The sequence below is a fragment of the Barbus barbus genome, assembly GCF_936440315.1.
Source record: "Barbus barbus genome assembly, chromosome: 44".
Taxonomy (NCBI): domain Eukaryota; kingdom Metazoa; phylum Chordata; class Actinopteri; order Cypriniformes; family Cyprinidae; genus Barbus; species Barbus barbus.
In genome coordinates this window covers 9958000-9971122 of record NC_136722.1, presented here as the reverse complement: position 1 = coordinate 9971122, position 13123 = coordinate 9958000, and the positions used below count along the sequence as shown (strand labels likewise).

At 37.4% G+C, this 13123-nt stretch overlaps 1 protein-coding gene across 4 annotated transcripts in view; it reads left to right on the top strand.

Annotated features, from left to right (window-relative positions):
• Positions 1-12912, top strand: part of LOC306863124 (DNA topoisomerase 2-binding protein 1-A-like) — a 33907-nt gene extending 20995 nt beyond the window's left edge. For all 4 annotated transcript variants that reach the window (XM_079406317.1, XM_079406318.1, XM_079406316.1 and 1 more), the window contains exons 21-28: positions 570-793; positions 1193-1332; positions 1744-1843; positions 6859-7022; positions 7099-7224; positions 7298-7387; positions 7548-7709; positions 10862-12912. In XM_079406317.1, coding sequence (XP_079262443.1) covers positions 570-793; positions 1193-1332; positions 1744-1843; positions 6859-7022; positions 7099-7224; positions 7298-7387; positions 7548-7709; positions 10862-10999 — 1144 coding nt within the window. In that variant the 3' untranslated portion in view covers positions 11000-12912. The remainder of the gene's footprint in view (positions 1-569; positions 794-1192; positions 1333-1743; positions 1844-6858; positions 7023-7098; positions 7225-7297; positions 7388-7547; positions 7710-10861) is intronic.
• Positions 12913-13123: the final 211 nt, after the last annotated feature.

Here is a 13123-nt window from a genome sequence, read left to right as displayed (position 1 = left end):
TGCAATGTTCTCAGATCCAGAAACATAGCAAGGACATCGGTAAAATAGTCCATGTGACCATTCTTCTACCCGAGTTACCGTCTTCTGTCATTTTGGAGAGTACCCCATAACGTAATCAGCGTTGTTTACGTTCAGGGTGAAGCGCGCACATGCTGAATGTAAACAACGCTGATTACGTTCTGGGGTACTCACCAAAATGACAGAAGACGGTAACTCTGAGAGAAGAATTGTTAAATTATTTTGTTTTCTTTGCGCACAAAAGGTATTCTCATAGCTTTCGTAAAATTACGGTTGAACCCCTGACTATTTTACTGATGTCCTTGCTATGTTTCTGTACCTGGGAAAATTGCAATTACATCGCTGTCTATGGCGGGTCAGAGAGCTCTCAGATTTCATAAAAAATATCTTAATTTGTGTTGCGAAAATTAACAAAGGTCTTATGGGTTTGGAAAGACATGAGGGTGAGTAATTAATGAAAGAATTTTCATTTTTGGGTGAACTAACCCTCTTGCATAACTTTTTCCCATTAAGAAAGTTGCGTTTTTAAGATTGCGTGATCATTTTGGCAGAATGTCACGTCAAGTAGCTGTGGACCTGAACACAGAGCCGTCTCAGAGTGAGCAGATCGTGTGGGATGACCCCACAGCACGAGAGGAGAGAGCTAAACTTGCTGATAACCTGCAGTGGCCTGGTAGCCCCTCCCAGCACTCTGAAACCCTCGCCATCGTCCCACCGCCCCTCTCTGACCACACAGCCAGGGACTCTATGACTGACTCAGAACTTGTGGAAATGGGTATGAGAAAAATGCTTTACATTTTTAGAAAATTGTCATAGTTTTGCAGATACACTTCTATTCAACTTAAAAATAGTTTCAAATGTAATTTATAGTTGTAAGGGTAAAGCTGATTTTTCCAATATATGACAAATAAAATTAGCAGTACTGTGCACTTTTTGTTTTCATAAATATTAAAACATAAAAAATTGTTTTAATGATAATTAAATATGAAATGGTAATACTAACCATCGGAACTTTTTTTATCATGGTTTATCATACATCGTTTCATCCCTAAATGCATTCTTTCTGAATAACAGTATTAATTAAAAAAGACTGACCTCAAACTTTTGAACCCTTGTGTAAAGAAGTGAAATTGCATTATAAATGTTCTGATTCAACCCTTCTGACCCTTCCCAGCTGCATTTGAAGTCATCGATGCACAGCTGAAACCAAAGGTGACCCCACCTCCAGCCGACACGCTACAGAACCCTGAAACACCTGAAGCACCTACTCTTGCTTTCCCCACCTCTAAACCTGCAGTTCCTTCCCTTCCACAGGTACACATACCTAGGGCTCTCTCGCTGAAGGATTGGCTGATTTTGAGTGGCTCAATATTGTGATTATGATAACCATATATTTTTTGCTATATAATTAAGCTTGTGTGGTTTTATTGATACATATAACTCCGATTCTAAAATCTGACTGGACATGTGGCTTTCCAAGAGTGCTTATATTTCACCAGTATCAGCACTGGGTCTCTTCATGTTGTAAACAGGCTGTTAGTTAATGCAAGTTACATTATGCAAGTGGCTACCTTTATGAGCCATTAAACCATTCATTCAACTAATGTTAAAAATGCTAATTCATTCACGAACGAAACAAAGTGTTGCAATTAATTGAACTTTACATCAACAGCAGTTATAATTCATTTTATTCAAATTTGATCTAACTGGATCCATCCTAAACAGATTGAAGAAAAGGAGGAGGTCAAGGATCCTCCACGATTCTTGCTGTCTTCATTGAACCCACAGGAACGCATTGACTACAGTCATCTCATAGAAGAGCTAGGTTAGTACACAAAGCAACCTAGTGCCTCCCATTTCTTGTACTTTTTATGGTATCCGTCAGTATATCTGATTGCACTGAATTTAATTTAGGGATGTGTAAAAGTACATATTTTCAAAATCAACTAATTAGCTAATTGGTCTCATGGACCATTTATAAAGTTAGGCATGTTGTCAGATTCCAGTTAGACATGTTGTTTTGAGCTTTCACATAATGCTTGTTCAAAAAGAGCTACATAGCATAATAGTATAGAGCAATAGCAAATAGCAGAATATAATGGAATAAAACAAAATGCATGGGTCCTGAGATTAAAAGATTGACCGTTTTTAAAAGTTAGCTTTTGAGGAAGCCTAAAAAACTGCACAAAACAGCACAATGGTCAAAGACAGTCATCTTAAATTTAAATTATTTCTCACCATCTTACCGTGAAAGCCCTCATTAGCTTGCTAATTAAAGCTCTGTGCTAAAAGTTTAAAATGAAGAACTTTGAACTTTGTTCATCAAAGAAACCTGACAAAAAAAATAAGTTTTTGCAAATTTACTAATCAACATTTTTTTCAAAATTGAATAATAAGTAATGTAGCAGATCAGCATATTAGAATGATTTCAGAAGCATTACAAGACTGGAGTAATGGATAAAAATTTGGCTGGAGTAATGGAAAAAAATTAAGTTTTGCTGTCAGAGGAATAAATTACATTTGAAAATATATTAAAATATAAAACAATTATTTTAAATTGTTGTAATAATTTATAGTATTACTGTGATGCAAATCAGATCCGAGTCAGATGTAATGAAGAAAAGTTTCATTACATCTTGACTTAACTATCAATCTATAGATTTACCAATCTGAGTTACCAAATTTGAGTAATATAAGTCTACCTTTGAAATACAAACAATCAATAGGATAGATAGGCTGCTAATAGTTAATGCGAGAGAAGAAAAGGAGAAAGATAAGTAGAATGGAAGAGAAGTGTGAAAGTATAGGAAAAGTCAGGAAGTCCATACATTCTTATACCTTTCAGTGATCAGATAAGCGGAGGATAAGCCCCCCTGCACTTATGCTTAGTCATGTTTAGCCATGCATAGGGTATTATAAAGACATTAGTAATCCTGCACATCTCTAATACACTGCAAAGCATACAAAAGCTTTGTGGGTTTAACACCGTTTTATAGACCCCAGACATGCTAGACAGTGTCTGGATCAAAAATAAATACACATCTGAAGACCTTAATGTGCTTTGGTTTCCAAGAAAGCATTTAAAGAACAAATTCACAGAAAGGGGTACCCCTGTCCTAATCTCAACCTAACACACACACACTTACGCACAACTAGAAGAGACTGACTTAAACAACATCATCTTCACGTATACATGTCACATACACAATCAATAATATACAGTGCCGCTCAAAAGTTTGGGATCAGTAAGATTTTTTAATCAGTACGTTTTTTTAAAGAAGTTTCTTCTGCTCATCAAGGCTGTATCTATTTGATCAAAAATATAGAAAAATAATTATTTTGTGAAATATTATTGCAATTTAAAATAACAGTTTTCTGTTTTAAAATATAATTTATTTCTGTGATCAAAGCTGAATTTTCAGCATCATTACTTCAGTCTTCAGTGTCACATCATCTCCTGGCGCCGATCCACCATCTGATCCGGACACAGACTGAGAAACAGAATAAGAAAGAAACATGCAAATATTAGCGTAGATGCCATTCTTCTTACGATGTTAAGAGTACATCGTGTATTATGGGGAGTGTTCCCGGTTCCGGTTGATCTAATTAATGCAACCTAACAATTCTTTAATGGATTTGAATAATAGAAGCATATTAGTGTGTTATGTGTAAGCCAGGTTAAAGAGATGGGTCTTTATTCTAGATTTAAACTGACAGAGTGTGTCTGCCTCCCGAACAGTGTTAGGTAGATTGTTCCAGAGTTTGGGTGCTGAAAAGGATTATCAAATGGCCAGAGTTTTAAGAGCTCGCTCAGGTACTGAGGAGCTAAGCCATTCAGGGCTTTATAAGTAGTTAACAATATTTTAAAATCTATGCGATGTTTGAAAGGGAACCAGTGCAGTGTTGACAGAACTGGGCTAATATGGTCATACTTCCTGGTTCTAGTAAGAACTCTAGCTGCTGCATTTTGGACCAGCTGTAGTTTGTTGATCAAGCGTGCAGAACAACCACCCAATAAAACATTACAATAGTCTAACCTTGAGGTCATAAACGCATAAATTAGCATTTCTGCATTTGACGTTGAGACCATAGGTCGCAATTTAGATATATTTTTAAGATGGAAAAATGCAGTTTTACAAATGCTAGAAACATGGCTTTCAAATGAAAGATTGCTATCAAACAGCACACCTAGGTTCCTAACTGATGAAGAAGAAATGACAGAGCAGCCGTCAAGTGTTAGATAGTTCTCTAGGTTATTACATGTGGGGTTTTTAGGTCCGATAATTAACACCTCTGTTTTTTCAGAATTTAGCAGTAAGAAGTTACTGGTCAAATTTTTATTTTTTTTATATCGACTATGCATTCCGTTAGTTTCTCAATTTGGTGTGTTTCACCGGGCCGCAAAGAAATATAGAGCTGAGTATCATCAGCATAACAGTGAAAGCTAACACCATGTCTCCTGATAATATCTCCCAAGAGTAACATGTAAAGCGTGAAAAGTAACGGCCCTAGTACTGTGCCTTGAGGTACTCCATACTGCACTTGTGACCGATATGATACCTCTTCATTCACTGCTACGAATTGATGGCGGTCAGATGAGTACGATTTGAACCATGCTAAGGTACTTCCACTAATGCCAACGAAGTGTTCTAGTCTATTCAAAAGAATGTTGTGGTCGATAGTGTCGAATGCAGCGCTAAGATCCAGTAGAACTAATAAAGAGATAAAACCACGATCAGATGATAGAAGCAGGTCATTTGTAACTCTAATGAGAGCAGTCTCAGTACTATGATAATCTAAATCCTGACTGGAATTCCTCACAGATACCATTTTTCTCTAAGAAGGAATATAATTGTGAGGATACTACCAGTACCTTTTCTAGTATCTTTGACAGAAAAGGGAGATTTGAGATCGGTCTGTAATTAACTAGATCTTTGGGGTCAAGTTGTGTTTTTTTAATGAGAGGCTTAATTACAGCCAATTTGAAGGTTTTGGGGACATATCCTAATGACAGTGATGAATTAATAATAGCCAAAAGAGGATCTATGACTTCTGGAAGCAGCCCTTTTAGTAGTTTAGATGGAATAGGGTCTAATATACATGTTGTTGGTTTAGGTAATTTAACAAGTTTATACAATTCTTCCTCTCCTATAATAGAGAATGAGTGGAATTGTTCCTCAGGGGATCTATAGTGCATCTGATGCGATACTGTAGCTGACTACTGCATGATTACAATTTTATCTCTGATAGTATCGATCTTGGAAGTAAAGTAGTTATAAATAGAGCATCTACCTATACTGCCGTGCAAAGGCAAAAGACCGTAACTTCGATTTTTGTCGAAAATGAGTTATTGATATTTTTGGGACATTCAAGACATCCTTTATCATGTACATAAGTATCTTGAGTCAATTTTGTTGTTTTTCCAAGAAAATAATAGGTGGTCTCAACCGTAACTTCAAAAAGCTCCAGAGAAACCAAGGCAGAACACCGTATAACACCAGTAACGGCTCTTTCGCTTTGTTTGGAACGCTCAAATTGAGTTACGCCTTGTTGTTCTGCCTTTGTTTAACTGCGCGTCAAAATGAAGTTACGGTGCCGGCTTGGAGTTATACGGTGTTCTGCCTTTTTTTACTGTCTACTCAAGTCTGCCGCATTTTAATTACGGTGTAGACAAACAAATTAGATCGCGATCTACCAAACAGCTCCATATAACAAAGCACTGTAAAGACTAGACACCTTGGCAGCAATACATAATCGTGAATAACCTTGCTTTAAATTTTTTTTTTTTTACTTTTTTTTGTAATGCAGATCATTCACCAGGCTGTCACTTCTAGTTGGATGCTTGTGTAGGCTACTTGAATGCCGTAGCCTGTAGCATGATCAATCATAAAATCAGTAACCTAACAGTTTGCAATTAAATCCATATCCTACCTTTTCTTGTAACCTGATAAAATCAATCCATGGCGCTGAACGTCGTCGGAGATGTTTAATCCACATGCATTTTTGAGCATGTCTGCTTACTGGCGTTCACATAAATCCACAAGTCGTTCTTTTAGGTTAGGCCATTTCATTCAAGTCAATATAAGCAATTATGTTATGTCTATTCTTTTACGTTACTAAGCATAGCAAATAAATTGGTTGCAAAACGGTATCCACTCACATGTTTAACTTTTTAACTGCTTGTTACGGTCCAAAAAAAATAAAAATAAATTAATACTGTCACATTACTATATGCAATAGCCTATATGAGCTAGCCCATGATCACTAGATTTTATACAGGTGTTACTATAACGATTTTGTAAATGGTGATCTGCTACAAAATATTGATAATGTGGAAGTTACTGTCTTTTGCCTTTGGTGTGACTTCTCACTTTTTGCAGACATTGCAAGGGCAGAGTACATTAACTTCAAAATAGGGGTAAAAATCGAGTTTGAGCTCACAATTTTTCAATGTAGATCATTTTCATTACTAAAACATCTAATTGCCAAATTTCCAGTGTCCTACCTTATAATTAATTTGGCTGTCATTTTTCTCATTTTCGCACTCAAGCGAGTTTAGTTTTTTTGCCTTTGTAGGGCAGTATACATATCTATGGTTGTACCTGCATGAATGATAATGTGACGTGCTTTTTCGGTTGTGTAGTGTGGGCGGAGATAGTTTCTGAAACGCGGTGAAAACGCCAGTGTAGACGAGGATCATTTTAATTTTAAAACGCCGTCTTAAAACGAAAACGTAATAGTGTAAACCGGGACTTAATCCATATTTTTACTATATTCAGTTGTTGTATTCCATACCTAATTGTTCTCTATTTGATGCGTCATGAATGTGTACATGTGCAGGTGGTGTTGTGCTGGAGAAGCAGAGTTTTGATCCCAGCTGCACTCATGTGATTGTTGGTTATCCTCTGAGGAATGAGAAGTATCTGGCCGCTATGGCAGCGGGCAAGTGGATTCTTCACCGCTCGTATCTGGAGGCCTGTCGTGCAGAAGGACACTTCATAGAGGTATGTTGTCTGCATTTGTGATTAGTGTCTTTCAGTGATAAAAGATGATGTTGTTCATATCCTGTATGTCTATTAGGAGGAGCAGTACGAGTGGGGCAGCAGCTCTATCCTGGACGCTCTGCCATCCATCAACTCTCAGCAGAAGAGACTGGCACTGGCAGCCATGCGATGGAGGAAAAAACAAGGCAGCTCAAACAAGGAGGTACACACATATATGTTTTGCTTGGATGAGCATGCAAGGATATGGGGCAGCACCTAATCCTGTTGACATGCAGGGTGCATTTGGCGGCTGGACTGTGATGCTGAATATTGACCAGGCCAGAGAGGCTGGATTCAGACGGCTGCTGCAGTCTGGGGGAGCCAAGGTCTGTTGTCTTTGATCTTCTCTTCTCTTTTGATTCCACACTGAATCCATAAATATCATTGGATTCCTGTGACCTTACAGGCAGTGATTTCCGTTTCCCCCTCCTCTGGTTACTTTGTTACTTGTATTATCTTGTATTAACCATCTCTCCTCCTGTATAGGTGTTGCCAGACCTTTCTCCTTCGCTGTTTAAAGAGACCTCTCACCTGTTTGTGGATTTTAGTCGGTTAAAACCAGGTGACGTTAGAGTGGATGTCAGTGAGGCCACAGCTCAGGGGGTCAGATGTCTAAAACCAGAGTACATTGCTGATTACCTCATGCAGGTGAGAGATGATAGCATGTTTTTTCAGGGCTTAATTTGTACCGGAACAAGCCGGATCCGGCACCTCCGAAATCCGATCCGGCACCTCATTTTGTCGGATCCCCCTCACGCGCCAATGAAAGACGTTTGTGCTGACCTATAATGTGCATAATATGAAAAATCATCTATAATGACCGCTCTTGCAGCACATCTACATTTGAAATAAAGAACCTGAGCATGCAAAACACGCGACATGTGAACTGCTCTGCTCTCACAAGATAATGCAGGATCCATAGCCTATACGTATGCGTTTTCTTTCTCAGCTGTTCACATTTACTTGAGAAAAAACCTGGATACTGGCCAGGACGGCCATTTTTGCGTAATTTTGTGTGTATTTGGTCACTTAAACTCAACAACAAACTACGAAAAATAACTCAATATGATACTCGCTAGGCGGCTTTGGATGTGACTGTGAGCGCTCAGCCTTGAAACAGCCTCTGGAGCGTGCAAATTACACATTTTTGTGACGATGCAACAATGACCCTATTAAGCAAGTGACAATTTTGGGTAACACTTTATTTCGATAGTCCACTTTAGACATTCTACTAACAGTAGGTAACTTTGCAACTACATGTCAACTAGCAGTCATTAGAGTATTAGTAGACGGTCTGCTTAATATCTTCTAACACTTTATTTTGATGGGTCCACAACATACAACATACTGACTATAAGAAACTTTGCAAGTATATGTCAACTTACTCTACTAACCCTAAACCTACCCTACTGAGAGTTAGTAGACATGTAGTTACAAATTAATGAGAATTAGTTGACATGTTGTTGACATATAGTTACAAAGTTACTTATAGTTAGTAGAATGTCTAAAGTGGACTATCGAAATAAAGTGTAACCCAATTTTGACATCTGTCCTGAAATGTGAGTGCAAGTCTTGGATCAGCGACAGCGTGCAGCAGCTCGTATTGCAGACGAGATGCGCTGATGTGAAGCCGCTTTGAGAGAGTGAAAGAGAGAAGACGCGCTCCAGCTGAATCACTCACGCTGTTTTCAAATGTTTTATTTAATTTACTAGTTTGTGTGGATTTATTTACCCATACAGGTCTTTAGACTCATTCTTCCCACTGGTCGCACTTTTGCGACTAACTTTCTCAGTTTGTTTTTTTGTTTAATCATTTGATTAATCAATGCATGCTGATGAACTTTTATCATAGTTTATATTATAGTTATATGGTAACGAAAGTGTTCAACATTCAACCCTTTCTTTTTCATCAGTATCCTATATTATTTGTGATTTAAATTTTGTGAACAGGAATTCCTTTTTTCATGCGCTTTCAGTTTCACTTTCAAATTCGCGATCTTGATGTCACGTTTTACAAGAAAAGATAATTGTCTGTTTTGCTTGTATCTATACACCTTTCACTTTTTAAGACTAAAACAAAAGATGGATTCATTGTTATTCTTAATTAAAAAGCACAACAACAATAGAACAGTAGGTTACAATGACAAACTAGCTTACATAACATTTATTAACAAAAAGGAATAAGGAAAGCCTCTATAGCATAATGTGAGGTAAACAGCAAAGATAACAAGCTTTTCAAAACGAAAAGAAAAGTAAAACTAAACTGGCTGTCACTGACCGGACTTACATGTTTTTTTTTTCTCTACAAGAATATCAACATGTTAACCTTCTCTGGTTTAAGAAGCGGTCTTTTACTTTAGTTTGAAAACCAAATTCTCCATTGCGCTCAGTCCGCTGCGCGCACCTTTGCAGGCTCTATACCTGGAGCGCTCGTGCTGAAAGCGCCCCTCTTCATGTGATCAGTGAAATCTGATTCCTACAATGCGCCTTGGCTCTGCAGCGCACGTTGTATGAAGCAGACGCTTTGGAGCAGCGCAGACCATGCACTCGTGCAAGTGCGACCGTAAAATTTTAGCTCGCACATTCTCAAAAAATGGTCGCAGTCTAGAGCCCTGCCATACTTGCTATATTGAATATATGTTTGCAGGAATTTCCCTCATTATAAACTTGAAAGCTGCGGGGATGAGTAAAACTGATATACACACAATCCCCCACGAAATTCTAGACAGGATTAATTATAACTCTGTTACAGAGATTTGTGAAATTCCATTATTTTTTAGTAGCCTATATAGGAAATTGCTGTTTCAAAATTTCATGGCTTTTTCTGGTTTTTCATGTGCTAAACCCTAATAAAATCAACTGATGCACGCTGTTAATCACTTAAACTTGTCCACCAATGTGATCAGCTGAATGCTCTGTTACCTCTCCCTCCTCTAATCACATGCCGGATCCATCACCCCGCTTTGTTCCGGGACCTCGAAATTTACAAATTAAGCACTGTGTTTTTTGGTATTTAGAAATACCATCCCACCAAATTTGGAACTTTTCTACGACTTACAGTCTCTGATGCCCAGACAGTTTTAGTGCAGAAAACAATAAGAAAATCATTGTTCTTAGACCCCTAAATATTACTGTTGTTATATTTCACTAAATTAAATCTGGAAAAACGGCTGTACTAGAAAGTATTTCAGAAAAATAATCATAATATAAAAAGTTATAATACAATTTTATTGATATTACTAAATTAAAATATTTAACAAAATGAAAAATATGGCTGTTGTAACATTTCACTGAAAAAAATTAATCTGTAAAAATATTTTGTAATAAAATATGAAGAAAAATATAATTTTTTACAGTACAACTGTCTTCATTTTCAAAAGTTACACCATCAAGCTTTTCTTTTGCTGACATGCTCTTTTTGTTGAAAAGCGCTTCTTATTACAATGAATGATTTATTCTTATTACAATGAATGAATGGTTTATGAAGGTTCGCATATGTTGCTTTCCCAAATGTACTTTGTAAGCAACCCAATCTCAGAGAAAACATTTGGATGAGCTTCTTACATGTAAAAGAACAGTGCCACACTTTACCCTGAAACATGCAATATGTTTGCGAAGTCGTGAGTGATTTCAGTTTGATGTTGATTAATCGTGCAGCCCTACACCTCACATTAAAGTACGTTAAAGCAATAATGTGGAAAATCCATCACCGTAATGGCTTGTTCTGTTCAGATCTGAAATGGTTGTTGAAGCAACAAGTATGATTTAATAGATATATAAATATCTTCATTTTTTTTCAGGAGCCTTCACCTTCAATGAACGCTTACTATCTTCCTGGTGCAGCTACGGATGATCTAGAAAAAGTTCAAGATACATCTTCACGCAAACGGAAAGCCTCTGGGGAAATGTCCACATTGAAGAAGAGTCGTGTGAGATGAAACATCCAATTTCAAATGCTAATGTAATATGTATTTAAGTGCTTTTATTCAGTTATTACATTGTAGATATAATATTTGTCTGTCTTGTCAATAAAAAATTAATTCATAATGTGAAGCACAGCCCAAGAAACCTATTGAACATAAAAAATAAAAAAAAGGTGCATTCTTCAACATGAATTACAAAAGCCAGAATTACACAAGCTTGCATTTGTTACATCTCTAGACTCTGTGCTACCACTTTGTGCCCTGCAGAGGGAGTGTTTTTCACATAATAGAAGGGTGGACAGACTTACTGGAAATGACTATGCATTACTATTACATACAAAAAAAGTTGTATTTATTTTTATCCTCCAAACTGCTCTCAAATGGATGGACACGTTTTTATAGAAATATAATTAGAAAGAGGCTTAAAGGGATAGTTCACCCAAAAATGAATTGAATTACTCACCTTCATGTCGTTCCAAACCTGCAAGACCTTCATTCATCTTCGGGACACAAATTAAACATTTCCTGTTTGACCCCCGGTGTAAAGTCTCTTTACGAAAGACATCAGAATCATACACTCTTAAAAATAAAGGTGCTTCAAAAGGTTCTTCAAGCGATGCCATAGAAGAACTATTTTTGGTACCACAAAGAACCATTCAGTCAAAGGTTCTTTAAAGAACCATCTCTTCCTTACATTTTTATAATCTGAAAAACCTTCTTTCACCACAAAGAACCTTTTGTGAAACCGTAAGGTTCTTCAGATGTTAAAGGTTCTTTATGGAACCATTTAGACAAAGGTTCTTCTATGGCATCGTGAAGCACCTTTATATTTAAGAGTGTATGTGTCGACAGCAACCGTTCCCTTACTAATGGCAACAAGTGCACAGATTGTTTTTTAATGCTGCTGCTGTCTGGTATATGTCATAGAACCAATTCTTATTGTTATTACTTGGTCAAATACACATCACTTGATTAAACTCCTTCAGTACTCTTCCTATAGTAACATTATAAACAATTTTTTAACCAACCTTTTTTTTTTTGAAGTGCCATCTCTTCCTACACAATTAAGCTCATTTTAATTGGTCATTTTTAGTGTTTAAACTCGCTGCCCTCTGCTAGTCTTTGTCCCCCTTTTTTCACTCTAAATAACAGGTTACTACATTTTTTAGATTGAAGTATGCATAGAATCCCTTGATGCCTGTCGCACCCATTCACTTTGTGCCGTAACTGGATTTGCCTGAGAAGTCTGGTGGCCTATATGGGCATGTAAGTGATTTACCCTGGTCATGGCTAAGCCTGCCACCAGCCGACTACTGAGAGTGGGGGGGTTAAACCACAGTCTCAAAGCCTCCGGATTACAAAGTTGGATCCCCCATTTGTCACAGAGGGAGGGAGGTGATAGTGTAGGGGGAAGGGAAAAGGGCTGTTCTGAATGTTCCGAACACAAATCTCACATCACCTTTGATGTCACGGCACTCTGTTTCTGCCTTTCTGTTTCTTTGCTTCGGTCCTGAATGAGTAATTAAATGCAGTAAATTTACAACTTTTTTTGCCTAAGCTATACAGCACTGTAACTACTGGTGCAGATAAGGCCTCTTTGCTCCTCACTTGTCTGCAAGACTGATACTGGGACAAGTACAACCTAATGAGAATAAGCCACCCCACCAGGACCCTAATCTGATAGAAATGCCATGGTGCTGCTGTGGTAATAAGAGGAGAGGTAGCATCTTGTGAGGGTTAGGACCAATGCAGGCCGTGGAACATTTCCATATTTCTGTAATGTATGAATAGGGGTTATGCCACAGCAATTGTATAGAAGTTGAACAGAATGTCCCTTTGTTCCGGTCTAAAATCAGGACAGTCTATTGTTGCTCAAGACAATGTTTAAAAGCTGCTCCTTTACTCGTTCAATAAAATGGCAAATTGGTAATCAGAGGCCGTTAAATTTTCTTTTTTCAGGTTTCTGTTAATCTATTCATTTGGACAGTCCATTTTAATGAGCAAGTTCAAAACCAGAGTCAATGATTCTGTTTTACATCTTGTATCTTGATTCACAAATTAGTGTTTGTTGCATTTTTATTTTTATTATTAAAAATGTTAATAACTTAAATCTCTAGTGAGTCGTGAATATCCCATTGA